A 24,342-nucleotide genomic window follows, 5' to 3' on the forward strand; every position below is an offset into this window, starting at 1 on the left:
ACTACATTTGCATAAACATCTTGCAAATACCAAATTATAGCGCAAACATCCAAGATCAAGAGGGATAAAACAACAACATTACCTCAAAAGAACATCTTTAAAAACAATGCACAAAGGAAATCAGAACTACACTAGTTTACATCAGAGGCATATGCATCAAACAACAGATAGAAGTCTCTCTCCCAAATCACAACAACAGAGAGAAATAAACTCTCACAAACAAAACTTTGGAACTTCACCAAGACACATCAGAGGCACACACAACAAAAAGATAAAACCCAACCTCACATGACACACTTTTAGAGAGAAATAAACTAAAAAAAACAGTATGTCAAGACATCAAGTATGACATCAAGCACATAAGGCTCCCCCTAAACACCTGATTATCTCACAATCATAAACATTATGCTCCCCCTAAACACCTTATCTGGAGCAAAAACTACTACATTCGTAAACATCATGCTCACTTGCATCAACATTTTCTTCAACCTCGTTATTATCCTCCCATAGTAGCAGAAAATATCTTCCCTAAAGCTCACCTAAAACAGAACAGGGTGTCTGCTTTGATGCCAGTTAAAATTCTGACACAACATGAAAGAACATATGTCGTATACGATGTCAGGACACCAGGATGTCAAATGCAATGTCGAATGCAATGTTAAGACATTGTAACAACATATAGAAATATAAACAAGTTAAAGTAAATTGCAGTGAGTAAATAACACAGGGAAATTGTTAATCCAGTTTGGTGCAATGTCACCTACGTCGGGAGACATCCAAGCCAGGAAGGAAATCCACAATAATAGTATTAGTTTGAAGTTCTAAACAACCTCTGGTTTTACAAACTTCGCACCTAATCACTACTAGTGCTATTTCTATTTAAGACATTACTAGATATGAGACCCCTTTCACTTCCCTTCAATTACACAACATTGATGACAACAATAATCAACAAATAGAAGACACATTTCTAAAACACATAATCCACTATTGCTTAAAAGATTATGAGTGATTAACAATGACAACTTAACTAAAAGTCCAACCTTAACATCAAACGATACAAGAGTGGCTCACAATAAACAATGAACAGATGAAACCCTAATAATTGACACTTTTACATATGCGGCTCGTGCCCTTCTTAGGTTTAGAGACTTCCTTTTTATAGCCAGGGAAACGTTTGGGCTTGGAAATAAATCTGAACAAAAAAATTTGCAAATCAAATCATATCAAACTAAATCTTCTAGCTTAAAATATTAATGTTTTGATATCCAATCTTGCGAAACAAACTTCAGATATCTCAGCTTGAAACAAATCTTTAGAGTATCAAATCTTCTTACACGCTTCTTACTGCAATAAATGCAAAAAAAATCTTTTGAGAATCTGAAACAAATCTTTTGAAAACAAAAACAAGTCATGCTACGATGTCGTACCAACATGTCAAGACATCTTGTTCAACATCCTGCTGAACTACTTGTTTAAACAAAATGCAACCAAAAAAACAAAACCTAAAAAATTGATTTTGGAAATAATCATATGAAAAACTATATTGTATTTGAAACATTTCTTATACTGATTAATGTCTTTATACCATTTTAAAACTTATCATTTATCTCATGCTTTTTATTGTTAAAATCTCTCAAATACCTCTAGTTTTTATTTAACTTTCTTCCATATTTGTTCATTTTTCAAAATATCAAATTTTATGCTTTCAAGAATAAATAAGTAAAAAAGGAAGTGTTGAGTAAAAAACTTGAAACATTGAAGCAATTTTAACCATAAAAGAGCGTGAGGTGAATGCTGATTTAGAGAATGATAGAAAATCATTGATTAATGTAAGTTGTTCATCATATATAACACAATTGTTCATATAATTATTTTTCTAACCAATATTGAGAAGTTATATATATATATATATATATTTAGTTAGGGTGAAATAAGCAATCCACATTAGATCTAATAAACTCAATCTTATTTAACCAACGCTCAAGATATTGGCAACACATCAATCTACAAGAAAACCTTTACACCAATAAGAACGCAAACACCCCCACCCTATTTATTGGACGCTATCTTGTGAAACTCTCTACATCCAATAAGAATGCAAACACCACCACAACTTTCCATTAAAGAAACAATGAGTATGCAACCTTTGTCTCTGGGATGTATACACTACTACAAAAAGTGCTTCTAACGTCGGGCGTTAAATGAATTTTACCTCGGCAAAAGAATCGAGGTAATGAAAGGCGTCATAAAAAGCAATGACTTAACACCTTGGTTTTTAAAACACCGAGATAAAGGTTTATTATGGCATGGGTTTGAACCCCAATTTCTGCACTTTTATTATTTACAAAAACTAGCACATTTTTTTATCTCGGTTTATCATAAAAACCGAGGGGTCATTAGTTTTTTTTTAATAAAACTCGTTACAGTGTTTATAAAGAATATTACATTAATTGTCCATGAAGATCATATGCTGGATCTTCAATACCATGATATTTTGGGCAAGATCAAATATTGGGAACCTCTTTTCTCAAAACAAAAAGGGTTTTAAAGGATATTCTCTACGGATCATCTTGCCTGAATTTGTTTCTGTTGAAAAAAATGGATGAAATAATTAATAACAATAATCAAAAATATTTTTGGCATAAATAAAAATTTAATAGAACAAACCTTGAACCCAAATGATTTTCTGCTCTTGCAATCCATCGAAGAGAGTTTTTCCAAATTTCCTTATGTTTCAAGCGCTTCATATGTTTCATGTAGATTTCTAATATCGCAAGAGAACTTATATAATGGACGTCCCTTAGGTTTCACGCGGATCACTGATGGTGGATTCTTGAGCGTTGATAACCTTTATATGGACGACAAATATTTTTTTAAGGCTATTGAAGAAAAATAGTGAAAGAAACACTTAACTATCATCTCAGTTTTTAATACAACCGAGGGGTTAGAGTAAAATAATTTTTTTCCAAAAATGGTTACATTGTTTACCCAGAATATTAAAAATACATTGTATGAAACAAATCTCCGCTGAAGATCAGTTTGTTTACCCAGAATATTAAAATTACAACATGAGCATGTCGCATACAATATTTGTTACATACTATGTATTTTTGATATTCTGGGTACAATGTAACCATAAAATGGTTACATTGTTTACCAGTGATGGAGCTAGGAATTTTAGACAGCCTGGGCAAAAGATTTACCCCACTAATTATTCATCTGTTTTAATTTTTACACCCTATTCTTTATTAATTTTGCCCATAGTTTTGTCTAAAATTCGACAAAGAAAATAGGGGTTGAGCTCGGGATTGAGCCCGGACGCGTGCCCGGGCTAGCTGGGCTCTAGAACCGCCCCTGTTGTTTACCCAAAATATCAAAAATACATTTATATGCAACAAATATTCGCAAAATATCAAGATTGTTTACCTAAAATATAAAAAATGCAGCATGTGCATGTCCCCTACAAGGTGGTAGATATCTGTCTTGAATGTCAGATATGCTTTCACCAAGATTGATTGTTGATGTTATGATTATCACTACATTTGGTAGCGTATACAATTTGCATGCTTGGAATGCATCCAACTTCTAGTAAGGTGTTTGTTCCAAAAAATAGAAAATGTTTTTTTAGCACTTGCAATCCATCAGTAAAGACTTTTAGGAATAAATCATAGTTGTTCAAAACCTTAAACAACAACAACACCATTGTTTGAGATGGATTGCAAAAGATTAAAAAAAAAATTGTTCAAGGTAGAAGAATATTTTTTTCATTTTTGCAATCCATCATAAAAAAATGATGCATTCAACGGTGGGGCGGCTACAAATAAGATAGTATTAGGGTAAAATCTATTCAACAAGTGTTTTATAGTAAAATCTTATTATTTTATCCCTCGTATTATCAAAGAAACCGAAGGGTTAATTCATTTACTTTATAGTTTTTAACAAATAAAAACATAAAGTACAATAGCTGGTATTTGAAGCATGTCCTGAATGGTATATCACCTCGGTGTTTATAAAAACCGTGGTAATCAATTGTTATATATATATATATATATATATATATATATATATATATATATATATATATATATATATATATATATATATATATATATATATATATATATATAAATATGGCGCGCCTTGGAATAAAATTTCGATTTTTTTTGGATGACGTGAAAGCTTTGTCATGAAAAACGTTATTTGCTATAGTGATAGCAAGTGCAGGAAAAAAATTGGATCCATGTTGGTGTTCTCAAGTAATATCTTATATTTTAACTGGAAAGTAAATTTATGTTATGTTTCTAATTTTTTTTATATTATTTTAGAAATTGGATACAGGCGAAACCATTTAACTTGAAAAGCAATGGGTATGTAACAAAATTTGGATTTACCCAAAGTGATGATGAAAATAGTATTTGTACAAAATTTGTACTTGTAGATTGAATAAATGGTGTTTACGGAGATGCATATCTTCAATTTGGTCTGAGAAATGGTGAAAATAGATGCATATCCTTGGACACTAAGGATATTATAGCTTTTTTTAGGTGGTGCAGGAGAATCTATAAGGATGAAAAAAGCATTTCCCAAAAAATATATGACCATTTCTTTTCCCACCCTTATGCCTTTTCACAAACCTTGGTGAAAATTCAAAAATGTCCCTAGAGTTCAGAGATGCACCTCCGAACTCACCCATTCCCCATTATACTTAATTTTAGTTAGGAGATTCATCTCCGAACAAACATATTTTCTAAAAAATTGAATGCAAACGAGTGAGTCAACCTATTATAATTAATTTCAGAAATGCATGTCCGGATAAACCATTTTTTAACGAAAAATAATGTTTTCACATATGCATATCCATAAAGTACCTTATTGTATTTTTTTAAAAAAAAATTTAATATTGGGTGTGTGAAACAAATATGTATATACCAACAATGTCCCATTGAAAAAAATAATTGGAAAATAGAAAAACAAAATTAAAAAACAAAATTATAAAATCAGAATGTACAACTAAAAATCAAATTAAGACTACAATGTTTTTTTTAATTTTTTCGAAAATATGAAAATAGAAAATAAATAAAATAAAATATAAAAACAAGGAATTTAGGGTTTTTAGGGTGGTAATGGCACGATAAAATTTTGATTTAGAGTCGATTTTCCAGAAAATCGAGTTTTTACGCTATGTCACATAAAGGCCAGAAATGTAGGAACAAAAGGGTCTGAACGTGAGGATAAAATTTATATGACTCTAATATTGGTTAAAATCGACAAAGAGTTCCGACAACGACGTCAATTTCAATGAAAAGCATGTAGTAAATGAGGTAGGGGTGTCTTCGAAGATGCATCTCCGAATTCATCCTAGTAAATTTGAAAACGTATCTCTGAATCAACTTTTGGAAAAATAGGATAATGTGCGTACGGAAGTACATCTCAGAAAACTGAGGATAATTTTTTACTTTTTGCCAGGGATCTGGGAGAACATATAAGGGTGGAAAAAGAAATTATAAAAAAAAATTGACAATTTCTTAATGCACCCTTATGTCTTCTTAGAGGCTTTTGGTGAAATTCCAAAATACCTTAATTCAGAGATGTATTATTGAATGCACTTAATATTTCATTTTTAAGAGTTTTTTGGATATGCATATTTGAAATAATTCGATATTTTTTCTTTAGGAGGTTTTAGGATATGCATATCCAAACTAAAGGAGTGTTAAGAAAATTAAAATTGTATCAATTATATTAATTGTATTATCTTATTATATACAATTTATATATGAAGTAAATATATTCTAATATAGTCTCATTAAACACATCTTATAATACAAAATATACCTATGGATAATTTATATGTAATACAAAATTATATAATATTTTTATATTAATAAATTAAGAAATAGAGAAAAATATACTCTAATGTGGTCTCATTAAACACATACTATATTTAATAAAAAATACATTAATAAAAACATTATTATCTTTTTTAATATAATACCATAATATTTATTTTTATTTTTATTAATGTGTTTTTATTACATATAATATGTGCTTAATGAGATCACTAGATTTTTCTCTATTTTTTTAATTTATTAATATAAAAAATATTATGTAATTTTTAACTAAATATAAGTTATTCATAGGTATTTTCTGTTTTTTATAATGCGTACCATATTAGATGCTTTTCGGAGGCTTACTTCACCCATGTATAAGGGTGTATTAAGAGATTCTAAAAATATTATATATGCACGAAAGGCCCAAACGTAATTTGCGGTGAATAAGGGCCCAAACTCACATATGCTGAAACCGCTAAACCCTGGACTTGCCTACTTCCCACCTCTCTCTCTCTCTCTCTCTTAATGGCCACCAGGTACGCATGTTTTCTACGCCCTCTCTCTATTTTCTTGTCACACCTCATTTTCCTAAACAAAACGGGATGCATCACTCATGATCTGTTATCTGTTCAGGCGTTTGAGGGCATTCAAGCGTTGGATGAAATCCAACGGATTCGAATGGAGCAATGCATTGGAGTTTGTAGACACCCCTGAACAAGGAATAGCTGTTAAAGCATTGTGCCAAATGAATGAAGGTGATGTGGTTGCTAAAATGCCAAAGGAAGCTTGTCTTACAATCAAGACCAGTGGTGCATGTGACATCATTGAAAATGCTTGTTTGGGTGGTTATTTGGGTCTTGCTGTTGCTATCATGTATGAGAGAAGTTTGGGTGAGGAGTCTCCTTGGGCTGGTTATCTTCAGCTTTTGCCTCAACAAGAGTCTTTGCCTTTGGTTTGGACTCTTGATGAAGTGAGCCACCTTTTGTGTGGCACTGAGCTTCAACAGGTATAATTTTTGTATTATAGAGATTAAATTCATCATGAGGGATAAATTCAATTTGGACTTATAGAACTATGGCTATATAATATAGGACCGTGTTTGTTGATTTCTAGCAAAAGGGTAGTTAGTAATCTCTATAGCACCAACACCTCTGGAAAAAACACAGGACACCGACCAACACTTTTCAATATGTTGAATTTATTCAATTTTTCAAATTATTTCCAATGTTGATGTGTGAGTGTCGTGTTTTTGGTGTCCCTGATTCATAGTGTAATGGCTAATTTGAGCTTATGTAGTGACATAAGCACTTATGAGACTGTTTGATAGAGCTTATGGAAACAACTTATGATATGTTTATAGTTTGTTTTCAGCTTGCTTTCATAAGCTCTATGTGAAATCTTATGAAAACAACTCATAATATATGTAAACAATAAGCTATGATGATAAGTGCTTATACGAGTAGATAACCTTCTATTTTATCTGTTGTTGTAGAAATAGTTCGCACATAAGCACTTATATGATGAGTGCTCAAGCCATGAGCGTTTAGTTAAGCTATTTTATCCGAACAGTGTCTAACTCTTTGCCCCAATATGCTTGTGTGAAAATGACAAGAGAATACTGCTTGTTATTTGATTGATTTTTTGCTTGTAAGTTAGTTTGTCATTTAGGTTTAGTTATAAGATAATTTCTTGAGTCATGACTGTTATTTTGGCCTTTGTATTAAAAAAATATAGTGAGATACAAAACTATGTGCTTTTCCTTTTCATGCAAATTTTCCGATCTCTTACAATTTTTAGGCAGACAGTGCAAGAAGACAAAGCTCTTGTGTATGAGGACTGGAAAGAGAATATTCTACCCCTGTTGGATTCAGAACCTTCAAAGCTTAACCTGACGTTCTTCGGTGTGGAACAGTACTTTGCAGCCAAAAGTCTTATTTCTTCTAGATCTTTCGAGATAGATGATTACCATGGCTTTGGTATGGTTCCCCTAGCAGATCTGTAAGTAAAGACTTTACTTTTTTTACGTTCTTAACAATTAAACAAAAGGTTATTGATGTGATGAACCGTAAGTTTGCTATTAGTTATCTTGGTAGTTTACATAGAAGGACTAAGAAAATCTTTTGTGATGATTTTGAGGTCTAGCATTGAAGCCTTTTTCTTTTACAGCTAATTAATGGACTAGCTGTTGTTCTTATTATGTCCTAATTCTTTCAAAATTTCAAATATTGATCTGCATATCGTATTCTAATGATGCCTACACAATCGTCTTCACTAGATTCAATCATAAAACGGGTGCGGAAGATGTGCATTTTACCGCTTTGTCTTCTAATGATGAATCTGAAGACGATTCTGACGAAGGAATTGTTGATGAAGAAGCATTAGCTCAAAATTCATCTATGGATAAGACTGAGAAGGGTGTGGTTAGTGACACGGAGTATTCTTCGGTTACTGAGGACGATACATCAATGCTGGAGATGGTTATGATAAAAGATGTTAGCAGTGGAGCCGAGGTAAGGAAGTTCCTTTCATTTATGCACTTTTTTAACCTCCACTGGAAAGTGATTAGTCTCATGTATTTTCAAAGATCTCAAATGCTACTATGCTACATTTGATGGAGTTCATTATTGTTTTCTTTGACATGGAACCTCTTATTCTTCCATTTGATGCAGGTATTTAATACTTACGGCTTATTAGGTAATGCCGCTTTGCTACACAGATATGGATTTACCGAGCAAGATAATGCGTATGATATTGTAAACATTGATATGGAGCTGGTACTTCAATGGTGTACTTCTCTATTCTCTGACCGCCACAGCAGATCAAGAATCTCCCTTTGGAGAAGGTTAGGCTATTCCGGTGACAGCGAAAACTCAGAATATTTCGAGATATCATTTGATGGAGAACCGCAGATTGAACTCGTCATTTTATTACACATCATATTTTTACCAGATGATGTCTACCATAAATTAGACTTAACAGTAGCCGTTGCTGGAAATTATGAGACTAGTATGAGCAAGAAACCATTGATGACAAAAGAAATTTGCGCAGCTTTGTTGTCACTGGCTGATATAAGGGAGAGTCTCTATGGTTTGAAATCAATGGAAGATGATGTTGAGGCGCTGGAAAGGTGTAGTTTTGTTGAAGACAGAAAGGTGTATCATTCTTTGGTTCTGCGTATCAGTGAAAGGAAGATCATTCAAAAACTCAGAAATTATGCTTCAAAGTCATGTAAGATTACTAAACCTAGTTCTGCCAGGAAGAAGGTGAAAAGGACAGCATAGAGAGAGTTGTTTTTTTCATGATATATTTATGATTTATGATTTAATTTTTGGTGAATGTTCACTTGCCTATGCAAAGTAGCAAAGTGCGAGTAACTCTTATTTTAGTCAATTTTTGTAGACATTAGATTTCACTGGTTCAAGCATCAAATTAATAATTTTTGTTGAGTAGATTAAATTTATAAAGTTTCATAAAGTTCGATTTAATCTATAATACAAATAAAATGTTGATTATAAACCGATACAACAACATATTTCCAATTTCTGTAATTTTTGGTATGAACACAGAACATTAGACTTTCAATAGAATCACACAAGTGTTACAAATATTTAACATTATTCTATTGGGGCCATACCAAAAATAACGACTAACGAGATTTATAATAGGAATAATGAAAGTTTCATGGAATGGATCATGTCTTTGAATATTAGTATTGGAAAAGTAGTAGCTACTAGAAATTAGTAAAGAAAAAAAACCAATCAAAAACAGTTTGGTCAAATGTCAACATTTAAATGCGTAAGCTATAAAAAAATAATGCAAATGTCAATTCTATGACAATATATCATTTTTATTTTATCCTATCTTTTCCTTTTCCACTCTTAGAACTATATAAAATGAACACCATGTTAAAGATTTTATCATAACACGGTTCAATATTCAATACAAGAGAAAGAAATAGTGAATTCAATACACAAAAATGGCATTGAAGCAAACCTTTTACATATCACATGGATCACCAGAACTAGCCATAGATGAAACTATTCCTGCATGGAAATTCTTGACATCATGGAAACAGGTGTTTCCTCATAGACCCTCTTCCATTCTTGTTATCTCTGGTCATTGGGACACTTCCGTTCCCACCGTCAACGTTGTTAGTCGCAACGAAACCATCCATGACTTTGGAGGATTCCCCAGGCGCATGTACAAGGTTTGTTTTGTTACTTTGTCTCATGTCAATGGTACAGTAATTTTATCTGATAGTCTAGATTTACAATTGCATGAACTTGTTTTGTTCCTATATTGGCAGCTTAAGTATCCAGCACCAGGTGCTCCAAAGTTAGCGAAGAGGGTGAAGGAACTAATCGAATCATCAGGGTTGAGTCAAGTGAACGAAGATAAAAAACGCGGGCTTGATCATGGTACATGGGTGCCTCTGATGTTGATGTATCCAGAAGCTGATATCCCAGTGTGTCAACTTTCTGTTTCATCAAGTAGAGATGGTACTTACCATTATAACTTGGGAAAGGCGCTGGCTCCTCTAAAAGATGAAGGTGTTCTAATAATTGGATCCGGAAGTGCCACTCATAACTTGAGAGCAATAGGTCCCCGCGAAAGCCCTCCTCCTCCCTGGGCTCTTGCGTTCGATTCTTGGCTAAAAGAATCTCTCGTCGAAGGAAGGTATGTATTGCCATAGTGGAATATGAATAGACTCCTATTGTTATGTGATACGCGATTTAGTATAACGCCTATTTGTAGAATTTATTAGTTGTACATGTTCTAATGAAAGTGTTGAATGTATGGATGTTGTAGGTATGATGAAATAAATCATTATGAAGAGAAGGCTCCATATGCAAAAGTGGCTCATCCATCGCCTGATCACTTCTTTCCCTTGCATGTGGCTATGGGGGCTGCTGGTGAGAATTCAAAGGCCAAAGTTATTCATGAGAGTTGGGATGGTGGTGCTTTTTCTTATGCCTCTTTTGGTTTCACATCAGCTAGTAGCTAGTTGAGATATGAGACATCAAATTGCTTTCCTATTATTCTCCTGTATTTTGTGTAGTAATCAAATAAATTGTAGTGATGTTTTATGATCTAAAAATACATGTACATGAATTTTACTAGAAACTTCTTATGTACCTACAATTGCTCATTGAAACATTAAATGAGAGAGAGCATATGAGGAGTTGACATACAAAAATTTCTAAACCATAGTCATTGCGAGACTAAGATTTTTATAATATTTCCTTTTGCAAAAGTGATTTTACAGAAGTTCATCTGATCTACCTCTAAGAAGTTGCAATTTTGCCAAACACAAGACTTTCTGATCCCTTATCCCTCGGTATCACAACAAATCTCCATTTAAGTATCAATGACCCGTGTTCAATTTTTACTCCGTCATTAGTTTGAATAACAATCTTCAATGTTGACCATTAAGGTAAGATCTCACATTGAATGAGATTAAACTTGGAAATGCATTTAAAAGTGGCGGACAGTCTTCACCTTACAAATCCGTTTCTATTCCTATATGGAGCGAAGCGCTCTGATACAACGACGTAAATCTTCGGTATGGTGGAGTGGGGTGTGCCTGTAAGATTAGCACTCCAACACTTAAGTTAATGAAATCAGAAAAGTTCAACATTGCAAGAGTGAGTGATATTATACCTGTTATAGTAAGTATACGAGTTTATATATGATAGACGGTTAAAACCACTATCGATAAGCTAGGCGTAGAGTGCAGGAGACTTTTGGATCGAATTTGACGGACGAAGATGAGCGAGTGACTCAGATCCGCTGTGTGTCATTCTAGCAAGAGTCCACATCTCCTTAAATCTTGAGTGAGAGCGTTATGGATTCAGCCTCAGGTGTTGAGTTTCTTATTGGTTCGTTTGGCTGGCCCGGAAAAGTTGCTCCTCAAATCCTTGCTATCGGGTGTGTAGTTAGGATTTTGACATAATTTCTAAGACCAACCTCAAGGAAGATCTGTATCGGATAGGAGGATAGAGGGGTGCCGAGTAGAAGCAAGTACTTTTTGTAACTACGAAATGCATTCTAGGTGATTTGAATTAGTGTTGTTGGATTTTCTCGATTTTGCACTATGTTTTTAATTTTCTTTGGATATGAAAATAATATGTTCTTAGCAACATAAAGTGCAAAAAATTAAAGTGCAAAAATATAAATAACACAAAAAATTATCCTAGTTCCCCTTGTCAACTAGGGGTACATATAGTCCCTTTACACTTTGAAAGATTTTCCACTACGTTAGATCTTTGTACAAGTCTCACACCTAGACTTCTCTTACAATCTTCTAACATAAACACCGGCATTATAATGGACTTTGAATCTCCACGCATCAAAGAACCTTTTCCAACAAAAACGAAACACTATGGTGAAATTTGAATTCTACCAATCCAAAGAACCTTTTACAACAAACAACGTATCACCACAACCTTGGTGATTAAGTTATAAGACACTTTTGAATAATCTTAAGTATTTGAATCTTGAAAAATTTTTAAGATAAAGTTTGATCTTCTCTTTCAATATTACAATTCAATAATATATAAACATTAAATACTCAAAATATATTTATGAAACTTTTGTATGATTTTGAAATTCATGCACAAAGTTTCAATATTTTGAAAATGAATGAACACTTGATGATTTCTTTGAATTAATGTGAAGATTAATTTTTGGAAAGAGGTAAACATGAGTTTTTGAAGAGTACATCTTATATACTTCATGAAATATTGCCATGGAGAGATGCACACTCTTTGAAAAACAATTCATGAAGCATTGCAATGATTTTTGAAACTTGAAACTATGATGCAATGCAACCATTTAGATTTTGAAACCATGAAACAATGCAATGATTGTGAAAAAATTTGAATTTGAAAAAATGCATAGCTTCGGGTTGGTATTCGGTTTCCATAATGTGGTATTCGAATACCACATCAGATAAACGTTAAAACTTCGGATTTTGAAAACTGGTATTCAGATACCATATATTCTTATTCGTATACCATTCTTTTAAGAGTGAAAATTTTGCATATTTTTCAACTGGTATTTGGATACCATATATTGGTATTCGAATACCGCCAAGTCAATTTTACTTCTCTTTGAGCAATAATCGAATACCAGCTTTTGGTATTCAAATATCATCTTCAGATTTGCTAAAAAAAAGCATTTTAAAATGCATATTTTCAAAGTTGATCATGTATCGTATAAAAAAAAAGTTGATCATGTATGAAGATGCAATAATAATTTAAATGGATTGATCATGAGAATTTTAAGCATTTAAAGTGTTATATCATGAATTGTAATGAACCTTAATGATAGTCAATTTACTTGATTCTTCTTTTGGTTAACTTCATCATTGATAGATATTTGAATATCTCACTTTTATTCTTTCTCTTCTTTGAAAATTGTAAAATTGTTTTCGTCATTAAAACAACTTTAGATAGAGGATGAATATTTTCTTCATACTTTCTTAGTAACATGCACATTAATTGCTTTTCCTATAACAGGCTCTAGACATAAGGGATAAAGGTGACGACTTTAGAGCACTCGAGTGTTGTTACAAAATCAAGGTCAAATCTGGACCGTTGATTGTACTTTGTTGCTTCCTCGATCTTTGGTTGGCAATTGTGGGATCACCTATTGCTTATATATATGAAAGGGAGAAAGTGGCCTTCTTTTCGCCTTTCTCGTTTATCAAGAGCTCACTTTTCTCGCTTCAATTGTTGTCCTTGAACCATTGCGCTTATATTCTTCTTCTTCTTCTTCTTCTTCTTCTTCTTCTTCTTCTTCTTCTAAGTTTTTCTTTTTCTGCTCAAACACCCTTCTTGGAGTTCTGGTGACTTAATATCCTTATATTTCAGAATCTTGTGTCTTTTTAACGTGTTATTCTTGACTTTTTTTTTACCATTTTGTCTGTTATTTTGCCTGCGTTCTTGGTGTGGCTACTCTTGAAAACATGAAGGAAAACATTATTGAAGATGACGGTGTCTCTCGTGGCGTCGTTCTTAAAGAAGTTGCTAAGGATTTTGCTTTCTCCAACTCTGTCTTTAACCAAACAATACATGAGCAACTTTAGGCGAGAGGGGAAGACTCAAACTTATATTAGGGAGCACAAACATGTTTTTGATTGTGACCCAATTACTAATGAAGTTATGTGGTGGATAGATTTGCAATCATATGGTCATACTTACATTCACTTTTTTTTTTTTATATATTTTGACAATGAAGCAAAGGGACCACAAAAATAACTAGGTTTCTGAAAGCGAAGATCAAATTGTATGGGTGGACCAAGATATGTTGGACATGACTTTAATCCTTGTTGACGAAGGGGGTCTTGATAACACTTTCACTGATGTGGGTCCTTCCTCCAATTGAGGGCTGTAAAGCCTTCGGAAGGTGATAAGAGGTTACTTAGTAGATAAGAAGAGCGTGTCTTTCATATCCACAAATTTCTATTCTCTGGGATGAGGGTTCTGGCTTCTCTTTAATAACTTCGAGGTGAGGGGTCCTTAACCACATGGAAATTTTCCCTTCGCACCTGCATCTTGCAAGGCGAGTTTATGTTAAAGTCTTTTAATGCTGATGCAAATACAAGAAGGATGTCCCGTCATTGATTCTTTTCTTCCATTTTTTCAACATCTAACATACTTCGATAGACTAAGGATGAAGCCAAGATTTACTCTCCCTTATGCAAAATAGAAATATGTTTTAAGTATACATTGATATCCAAGATCTTGCGAATATGAGATCTTAAGTGATTCTTCATTTTTAGCGGCAGGGGCCATGAGGTTCCCCCGATCTAGAAGTGATCAAGCTAAGTACAAGATCTTCATGTTGGTCAGACGGTGAGAGTTTACCTAGATAATTGTTGACGGTAGCTAATGAAGGTTTTCAAAGGAGAGGCGTGGATGGTGATTATTACCTTGGAGAACTAATTTTTTGGAGACCTCGAGACGACGTCAAACTCGAGAAGGTTGGGTCATTATGAGAGCCAATTTCCCTCCCTAGTGAACTTGTCTATACTATTTCTTGAAAATCCCGATCCCAAGGCTACTAGAGAGATATGATCTTTTGTGTAAGAAGAAGGTAACACAAATTTTGCGAGTAAGACTAAAACGGCCCTTCAAGAAGAGATGGCAAAAATATCATACCAGATGCACAAGGCAGCTCCTATGTATGCTTTTGGAAGGGAGTGGATTTCACGCCCGAGGGTCTTCTAAAGGAAAAAGAAAGACTATAGGGTTATGGTTTTAATTCCTTGTCTTTTACGCTTTTGATTTTTCTATTTGTCATCGAGTCTCCTCATCAATTACGCATTTATGGATTGAATTTTAGATCCGTATTTTAGCATGCATAAATCATAGTGTTTGATTATAACTTAACCAATATGATTGAAATCAATCTATTGAATTTTTAAATCAAGAGCTATGTTTGAGAAGGATTCAAGTATTGACTATAGTAGAAACTAAAATATACTTTGAACTTTTGTGAAAAATGAGATTCTGCTAGTGCGAATCGAATCACACATTATTGTTTGAATCAAATCATACTTACAGAGAGTTCAAGAATGCATTTCCAGTTTTCATGATTCGAATCACAACACTCTGATTCAAATCATAGGGATGCTTGACTCGAATCACACTAAATTGAAAATTCTCCTAGTTGCTTCTGGAACTCTGATTCTAATCACCAGTTTGTTTGATTTGAATCACAAAGATGAGTTTCATATAGTTTTTTCTTCTAGATTCAAATCACTTGGTTTTATCATTCCAATTTACTTGAGAACACTATATTTTTCATAGATTTTCAAATTGACCAAACCATTGCATGCCAAATCATAAGGTATCCCGCTAATCCTAGACGATCCACCAAGCGGAAAAAACATATGAAAAAGAGTCAAAAGGTCTTTATGTAAAATTACACACCAACTGGACCAACTGAATATCCAATACCAAATTATAACTACTACCTCACAAGTCATAAAAAGAGGAGAGGATGACTCAACAGATCCCGAATAGAAGGGACATGAGACTGCCTTGAGCCTAGGGAGATCCCCCTCTTAAGTTAGTTTTCTATAGTAGGAGTCCGATCCCGAAGGAGCTTTAGGGGAACACAATTATTTTAGAGGGGACCCAACTACTACCGATATTGGAGAGAACCAACTCCATTGGCATGACCTGATGATCACTAGAAAACTCACGAGCAAGAAGGCAACATAACTACTAAGAAGTTTAACTCATATATGATGGATTTCTCCATCCTCAAAGCTTTCGGCATTAAAATTTATTCTCCAGATCAACCTTCCATCGCTGAAGTCATTTGAAAACTTCTCACTTGGTTGGATATAATGAAATGCAGATGACATGATTATAGGCACATAGGCTGTCTTTGTTTAGGGAAGAGAATGTTTGTGCAAACAAACTTGCTAGCTTAGGTCTAAATAATATGGACCTAACTTAATCTGGTTGGACCATATTCATGATAGTATAAATTTAAATTTCTTGAGAAACAAGCAAGATTCTCCTTGCTTTAGATATAGGTCTTAAGAGGGATTTTGGATCTTGTCCCCCTGTTTTGTTCTTTCTTTTTTCTTTTTTTTTTTTTTTTAAATTCTAAATATATTACTTTATACAAATTGTATAATACTTTTGGAACGTTGGTATACCAATGAGGAGTAGGGACAACCACCAAATCTAGGACAGTCGAACCCTCTTAAGACACAAAGTAATGCACTTATTGCAAAGCACTATTGGACAGTCTTTTCTTCTAAGTGTGACACTTCTCCACAAATCCTATTTTTCTTCTTCAACTTTCTGCTTAGTTTTATTCTTATCTTAATATTGTTTGGCAATCCTTTTATTAGTTTAATCTAAGCACTTTCAAAAGACAGCTATTCTTAACAGGTCTCTAACACTAACAGTGTATGCAAAGCAAAGCAATCTCATGCACTATCAACTTTTTAATTATCTCTAATGAAATTAGTACACAATTTCATTTGTTGCTTCATTTACAAAATTCACAATCAACACTTGGCATGCTTGTTCATTGCATCATCTCTATAAATAGAAAGGTCTAAGTTTTCTCTGTTCATTCATTTATCAAATGATCATTCATTTGTAGAAGCTTCTTCTATAAAGATATGGAGAAAAAGATTGCAGTTAAATATAAAGAGTGTCTCAAGAACCATGCTGCTGCAATTGGTGGCAATGCAACTGATGGATGTGGTGAGTTCATGGCTAGTGGAGACGATGACTCACTTGAAGCTCTTAACTGTTGTGCTTGCAATTGCCACAGAAACTTCCACAGAAAAGAGTCTGATTCTCAGCATTATGCTCTTTCATTGATTCCTGATCATAACATTAATCCACCCTTCTTGGCTCATTTATCTCCAATCAAAAGTGAATCAAATAGTCCTTCTCATCAGTCTTACTATGAGAAAGATTGTATAAAGGAGGTGGAAAATCGAACCGAAAAGATGATAAAGAAGAGGTCCAGAACCAAGTTTAGTAAAGAACAGAAGGAGAAGATGTTGTGTTTTGCAGAAAAAGCTGAATGGAAGATACAGAAGCTAGAAGAATCTGTGGTTCAGAAGTTTTGTCAAGAGATTGGAATCAAGAGAAGGATACTCAAAGTGTGGATGCACAATAATAAGAACACTTTTTCCAAAAGAAATGTTTGTAGTATTAGTCGCAAATTTTAGACATGAGCGAGTAGTCCGTTTTGCACGTCCTCAAAGATACCTGTTATATGATTTAGAGAATCTGATGTATCCAACTTTAATATTTGATGCTTATAGATATATTGATATATGAAAGATTACCACTATAATAATACATAGAGTACATCTGGCCCAACAAGAACAATTTAGAAGAAACCATACATACACATACACATACACTGATACACATTTAGTTTACATTATATCTCACATGCTTACACAATGTTATTTTTAACTAACTATAATGACAATCATTAACCATAATTATTAGTTGATTTTGCGGCAATTGTCTCGAACTTCACCATTAGAACCTTGTTTAATATCAAGCAAACCCATCTTCACCATCGCGCGTTGAAAATCAAGAAAGAACAATGCTTCATTCATTGCATAAGCATTCACAAAGTTCCACGTTCTTGGACTAGTATAGAGGTCTTGATCTGAAAACAGAACACCATTTCTCCTCAACAAAGCTCTGAAGTAAACATTGTCGAAATCGTTCCTCGTTGCATCGAATGGTTGTTCCGCGTTGTCACCGGAAGTACATGTTCTAGATAGTGTCTTTGCAAATTCTGAATCCAAAGCTGGATCCACTTGGCTTAATCTGTTCTTGAATGATGAACACCTTGCCACTCCTAATGTATGTGCCCCTACATGCAAAAATAATAGAAACTTATAGTATCATACAAATGAATATCATACGAGTGTCAAACACACTACGACACACTTAATCATACGAGTATCAGACACTGATTCAAACTATGATGTATACGAGTATCAGACACTGATTCAAACTATGATGTATGTGATTAATTACCCGAGAGAGCGACCATCTCTTGAGCCGAAAAACCATGTAGACCAAACTGCCTAATGAGCTCAGAGGCATTAAAGGTAGGTGATGGTAAATTTCTAGTATCCTCAATTCTCGATCTTCTTCCGTCTTTTCTTCCTTTAGGTATGTTATAAACCGGACCTCCAGCCTGTATATAATTCAAGATTTCATCTATGTTATGAACTTCAATTTCATGATATATTTAGAGATTAATAACAAGCAATCTTACATAGAAAACAGCTTCTGTAGCAGCCATAGCAAGAATATCAGCACATGAAACCACACCAGGACATCGTCTTTCAAGTTCATCTTTGATATCATCTATGACTTCGTATCCTCTTAAGCTTAAATTTGCTGGTGAATCCTTTTCTGCTGTGTTATCCTTAGTGGAATCAAGTAGAATTGACCCATCACATCCCTAGTAGCATGCCATGAACAAAAATAAGCAATTTTTTTATGTCACATATAGTAACATGAATTAATATATAATGTAGAAAATGGAAACAATATATAATGATTAAGTTTGTTTGTCTTATAGTTGTAGTTGTTTGATGACATGATATTGCACAACATGACATAATAGCTTAATGGTGGACATTTTTGCGACAATAAATAGTTGAGCAACCACTAATGTTAATTTTTAGTTAAGAGTAGGGAGAATATAACCTGCCTACTCAAGATTAGGCCGATCTACAAAAATTTATAGCTTAGCCTACTTAATATCAGGTCAGATCAAACCAATTTAATAAAAAGGTCAAACTTAGACTTTTTTAAGAGTCTATTTAATTAAATAGGTCAGACTTAAACTATTAATAAAACCTATAAAACCTTATAGGTTGGTTTATATTTTTATAAATATTAAAAATAGGCGGACTTATATATGCATATATATACTAGAAAAAAGACTAAATAGACAGACCTATATATATATATATATATATATATATATATATATATATATATATATATATATATATATATATATATATATATATATATATATATATATATATATATATATATATATATATTAGAATAAAGACTAAATAGGTCGGACTATATATGCATATAAATAGGCCGACCTATAAGACTTCTCAAGTAATACGAATTAATTAAAAACTTTAATGAAAATCAAACTTTTAAAAAGGCTTTCAGGCTAGGCCAGATTTTTAAAAAGGCCAGACCAGACAAAAAAAATAGCCTATAATAGGCCATAGGCCAGACTCAGACCTTTTAAGTTTATCGTAGGTCAGACTCAGGTCTTCTAAAGTGTAGCCTAAACTATTTCCACCCCTAGTTAAGAGTCTTCCATCGAAAAATATATGGTCTCAACATGTGTTTATAAGTGGAGACAATATTCACCCTAAAAATCAATTTTTTATGGTTGAATTAAGCCAAACCACACATTCTTAACATGATATCATAGACTGATTTAAGACATACTCCCTCCGTCCCAAAATATAAGAGAAAAAAATTCATTTTTCTTGTCCCAAAATATAAGAGAAAAAATCATCTTTCATTTCTTTCAAGGTAAAATTAAATGCAAATTGCATTTAACTTATATTCTCTCTCATCATTTTTAATACCAACAACCAATTAAAATTTTTTGTACATCTTCCAAAGCACTTTATTTCAAGAAAATCATAAGTAAAATAATTGTATTTTTACTTTTCTTAATAAACGTGATTTTGTTTTTTTCTCTTATAATTTGGGACGGAGGGAGTAGGTTATAGCCTATTAGGCTTCCGCTATCAGACCATCCACCAATTGGAGGCAATCTTTACCTTACAAGCCGATTTTGAAGAAATGAATTAGACTCAACTACACGTTCTTAACATGTTCAGTCTTAGGCTTGAGAGGGTTTGTTAAGAATGTCACATCAGTCATATATGAACCGAACACATGCTTATAAGTGAAAGCAATCTTCACTCTCGATTTTATATGGTTGAGTTAACAACTAACGTGACATGACAAGAGATAACAAGAGTGCAACCGTAATTTAAAAAATAATTTCCTAATAGACCATGCATGTGCGTTATTGCGCATGCAACATGTCATGTGTATGAGTGTTAAGCTATTGTGTCTAGAGAAAGAAAGGAGAGAGAGAGAGAAGGACCTCAATGAAGCAGTCATGGAAGTGCATTCTAATAAGAGCAGCTGCAAGGGTAGGATCATTATCCAAAGCTCTATTCACTATGTTCTTAACAACAGGTTCAACAAAAGGGCAACTCATCAAGTAATAGTTCATGCTTAACCCACCATCTGCTCCAAATCCAAAACCAAATTGGCACGTAATCACCTCTATTAGCATAAACACTGTCATCAACTTAACCATTACCATTTTCAATGACTTCATAGATGGTTTAGATTGAATAATGTGAAAGCTAAAAACTATGAAGAGGAAATTATGAGTTTTGGTTTATGAAAGCTAAAAACTATGAACATGTATATATAGCTAGTGGGAAGTAGTTGGCAAAATGATTATAAAATGCAAATGATTATAAAATGCTGACCAAAAGATAAAAATGGAAAAAAAATATAAAGAAATTTGATAGTGGTACATACTTTATCTTTTGGCCATGCACTATATATGTGATTTCTTCATGAGTTCTACCTAATCACACTATATTGAATAATGAGTTTTGAATTAATAAAACTGATTAAGTTATTGTTTGGTTGCATGAAAGTTGACATGTAAGGAATTTCACCTTGGAGGATTGTCGAATGTGTGTTTGCCAGATCAATATTCCATACAATAGTTGCAAGTTTTTTACATTGACTTGAATTGTGTGATAAAATGATGAAAACCTTGAAATTTAATTCCTTGAAATGATGAAACACAGCTGCTAGAAGTTACTTGAGATAAGATGGGAAAAAAATGACCAGTAAAAAAAGATATGATCAGAGGACATTTAAGGGAGTAAAACAAGCATATTTAAAAAAAATCAACGATTAATACACATTGAAATTGTACTTATTTCTTATTTGTAGGTGTTAAAATCACGATATGGTGGGATGACAAACTCTCAAATATGGTGAATCAATTTATTGCAAGACTTTATCTTTTTTAATTTCTTAAAATCTCAATCTTTTTTAGAATTGTCAAATATTGTAACGAGAATCCGTCAAAGATAAATTAAAATTATGAGAAAGATTGAGTTTCTTGAACAAATACAAGAAACTCTTCAATTAGACGAAAGAGAGAAGACGAAAGAAAAAGAAATCAAGATTGATTATAACTGTTTTACTATTTACTTTCTCAATTAGAATTAAAATATTACAAGTGAATAATAACAATCAATGCTCTCTCAACAACCTGAGAGAATCAATCTATTTATAGACTACTAAGCTAACTTAAACTACAAGTTAACTTATGTAACCAGCTAACTTAAATAATTGGGCTAACAGACTGACCCAATTCTACATGCTAACAACATACCATATTTTGACAACTACATGCTTGAACGGACTTCAACTACATTATGCAAGACTTAGAGTTATATCAAACCAACCCTTGTCGAGACTAGAGTTCAATCCAATTACCATAAATCTCCACCTTGGAACAAACTCTACAACATCATGGGAACAAATTAGCTTTCTTCATGCATCTTTATCAACTGCATACAGTGGAAAAACTTACAACTTGGCAATGTCTTGGTGATCATATTAGCAAGATCGTCTTCAGTCGAAACCTTCAGCACTTGGGCTTCTCCACACTCGATTATCTCTCTAACGAAATACGTCCTCACATCAATGTGCTTGGTTTGCTCATGATAGGCTGAATTCTTCGACAGCAGTGTTGCACTTTGGCTGTCACATTTAATAGTGATTGCTCGACCTTGAAGTTTCAACTCCATAGCAAAACCTTCAAGCCACGATGCTTCTTTCACAACTTCAGTAAGAACGATATATTCCACTTCAATGGTTGATAAGGAAACAACCTTCTAAAGTGTCGCTTTCCAACTGATTGTTATGCCAAACATAGTGAAAACATATCCAGAAATAGATTTTTTAGAATCCATACAATTTGCATAATCAAAGTCGAAAAATCCTTCAATTCTACTTTGCTATCATCACCACAGACTCCACCATAAATACGGACTCTATTAAAAGACCCAATTATTTACCTTAGAATCCACTTCAAGGTTTGCCCGTGCGCCTTTCATGGATTGACCATAAACCTGCTTACAAGACTCACTGCATATGCTGTATGTCTGGCCTAGTGTAGACAATAACATACATCAAATAACCTATTATGTTAGCATATGATATGCAATTCATATATGTTCTTTCAACCTCAATATGTAGACACTGAGTTATACTTAGCATGTATTGAGGATTTTTCGGAGTCACAACATGCTTGGAATTAGGTATAAAAACTTATCAATAATCATTTGTAGGTATGTCTCTTGAGATAAGTATAATCTCAACTGCTTTCTATCTCTCCATATGCCAATCCCAAGGATTCTGGTGGCAGTACCAAGATCCTTCATCTTGATACAAAATCACAAGTGAACTTCCACACAAAGCAACAAAATCACAAGTGAACTTCCAGGTCAAAAGTAAAAGCAGTGGTCAAATTGACTTCTAGTGAAACCTATGTGAGCTAGGAACTTGTCAAATCTCCTATTCCATTGTTGAGGAGATTTTTTTCAGACCATACAAATGTCTATTCAGTTTACACACATAATCCTCTCCGCCCTTTTCTTCATAGCCTTCAGATTGTTTCACGAGGACCGTTTCACCTAATCAGCATGCAAGAAAGCAGTCTTCACATCCATCTGTTCCAGTTCTAGGTTAAATTTTGTCACCATAGCAATCTACATTCGAATGGACACGTGCTTCACCATAGGAGAGAACACATCATTAAATTCGACTCCTTATTTCCGAGTGAACTCCCAGCGACCAATTTTTCCTTGTATCTCTTCAACATCACACCTTTGATTCCTTCTTTCACCTTGAAAATCCACTTACAACTTACTAATCATGCCCCTATGGATCTCTTAATCATCTCTCGAGTGTTGTTATCATTAAAAGATTTCATCTCATCATCCATAGTTCTAAGCCATTCAATGTTGTCCCGACTCCTCATAACTTCCTTATAGTCTCTAGGTTCTACATCTAGAATTTAAATTGTAGAGATTAAGTCATAAGTTATAAAATCTGCATAACCAAGTCTCTGAGGTGGCTTAATGACTCTTTTCGACATGTCTCTTGCTAGCATGTAGTCATTAACAATTTCCTTAGTATCTTCAGTATCTTGTGCTTCTTCATCGACTTTCTCTTGATTATGAAATTCAATACACCTCATATGACATGGCTCTAGGCACCACAACCAGCCTATAAGCTTTAACTCCTTCAGGGTATCCAAGGAACATACATTACAGAGCTCTAGATTTGACCTTATCTTACCTAATGTGAGCATATGATACACAACCAAATACTCTAAGTTTGTCAATGTCTGGTGGATGTCCTGACCAAACTTCTTCAGGTGTCTTCATACCCAAAGCAATCGAGGGACACATAGTTATTAGGTAAGCTGCAATCATGATTTCCTCAGCCCAAAAAACCTTATTTAACCCCGCACTATCCAATATGCACCTCACTCATTTCAGAATGGTTCGATTAAACCTTCCAACTAAACCATTTTATTGGGGAGTACATGCATTAGTTCTATGCGTTGAAATACCAAACACAACACAATAGCTATGAAAAACTTCATTGCGTAGTTCAAGACCATTGTCTATCCTCAACCTCTTGACTTTCCTGCTAGTTTGGTTTTCGACCGGAGTCTTCCAACTTTTGAAAATTTCAAAAGTTTCATCCTTAGTTTTTTGAATGAATACCTATAACTTTCGTGAGTAATTATTAACTATGGATATAAAATATCTTGCACTTGGGTGTTAGGGATTCCTTGCAGGCCCCCAAAAATCATCATGGATATGGTCAAC

General features: G+C 33.5%; 4 protein-coding genes across 5 annotated transcripts; 3 read left to right on the forward strand and 1 right to left on the reverse strand.

Moving 5' to 3' along the window:
- The first annotated feature begins 6,253 nt into the window (after positions 1-6,253).
- On the forward strand, positions 6,254-9,606 carry LOC131642838 (ribosomal lysine N-methyltransferase 3-like). Of its 2 annotated transcripts, XM_058913008.1 has the most exons (5): positions 6,254-6,367; positions 6,465-6,837; positions 7,633-7,829; positions 8,107-8,341; positions 8,501-9,606. In XM_058913008.1, exons 1-5 carry the CDS (start codon positions 6,357-6,359, stop codon positions 9,110-9,112), a joined length of 1,428 nt encoding a protein of 475 aa, XP_058768991.1. In that variant the 5' UTR covers positions 6,254-6,356; the 3' UTR covers positions 9,113-9,606. The 2 variants fall into 2 exon arrangements, with proteins under 2 accessions (XP_058768991.1, XP_058768990.1); XM_058913007.1 differs by lacking the exon at positions 6,254-6,367 and having other exon boundaries at positions 6,378-6,837; positions 8,501-9,603.
- Positions 9,607-9,726: 120 nt separating this feature from the next.
- Positions 9,727-11,301, forward strand: LOC131642839 (4,5-DOPA dioxygenase extradiol-like). Its single transcript, XM_058913009.1, has 3 exons — positions 9,727-10,038; positions 10,138-10,508; positions 10,641-11,301. The coding sequence occupies exons 1-3, from the start codon at positions 9,808-9,810 to the stop codon at positions 10,834-10,836; spliced, it is 798 nt and encodes a 265-aa protein (XP_058768992.1). The 5' UTR covers positions 9,727-9,807; the 3' UTR covers positions 10,837-11,301.
- A 5,487-nt stretch (positions 11,302-16,788) lies between these two features.
- LOC131642837 (zinc-finger homeodomain protein 4-like) lies at positions 16,789-17,620 on the forward strand. Its single transcript, XM_058913006.1, has one exon. The coding sequence runs from the start codon at positions 16,984-16,986 to the stop codon at positions 17,542-17,544; it is 561 nt and encodes a 186-aa protein (XP_058768989.1). The 5' UTR covers positions 16,789-16,983; the 3' UTR covers positions 17,545-17,620.
- A 76-nt stretch (positions 17,621-17,696) lies between these two features.
- LOC131642836 (peroxidase 47-like) lies at positions 17,697-20,821 on the reverse strand. Its single transcript, XM_058913005.1, has 4 exons — positions 20,508-20,821; positions 18,621-18,809; positions 18,377-18,539; positions 17,697-18,209 (listed from the first exon to the last, which is right to left on the reverse strand). The coding sequence occupies exons 1-4, from the start codon at positions 20,745-20,747 to the stop codon at positions 17,830-17,832; spliced, it is 972 nt and encodes a 323-aa protein (XP_058768988.1). The 5' UTR covers positions 20,748-20,821; the 3' UTR covers positions 17,697-17,829.
- Positions 20,822-24,342: the final 3,521 nt, after the last annotated feature.

The sequence above is a fragment of the Vicia villosa genome, unplaced genomic scaffold (assembly GCF_029867415.1).
Source record: "Vicia villosa cultivar HV-30 ecotype Madison, WI unplaced genomic scaffold, Vvil1.0 ctg.005862F_1_1, whole genome shotgun sequence".
In the NCBI taxonomy this organism is placed as follows: domain Eukaryota; kingdom Viridiplantae; phylum Streptophyta; class Magnoliopsida; order Fabales; family Fabaceae; genus Vicia; species Vicia villosa.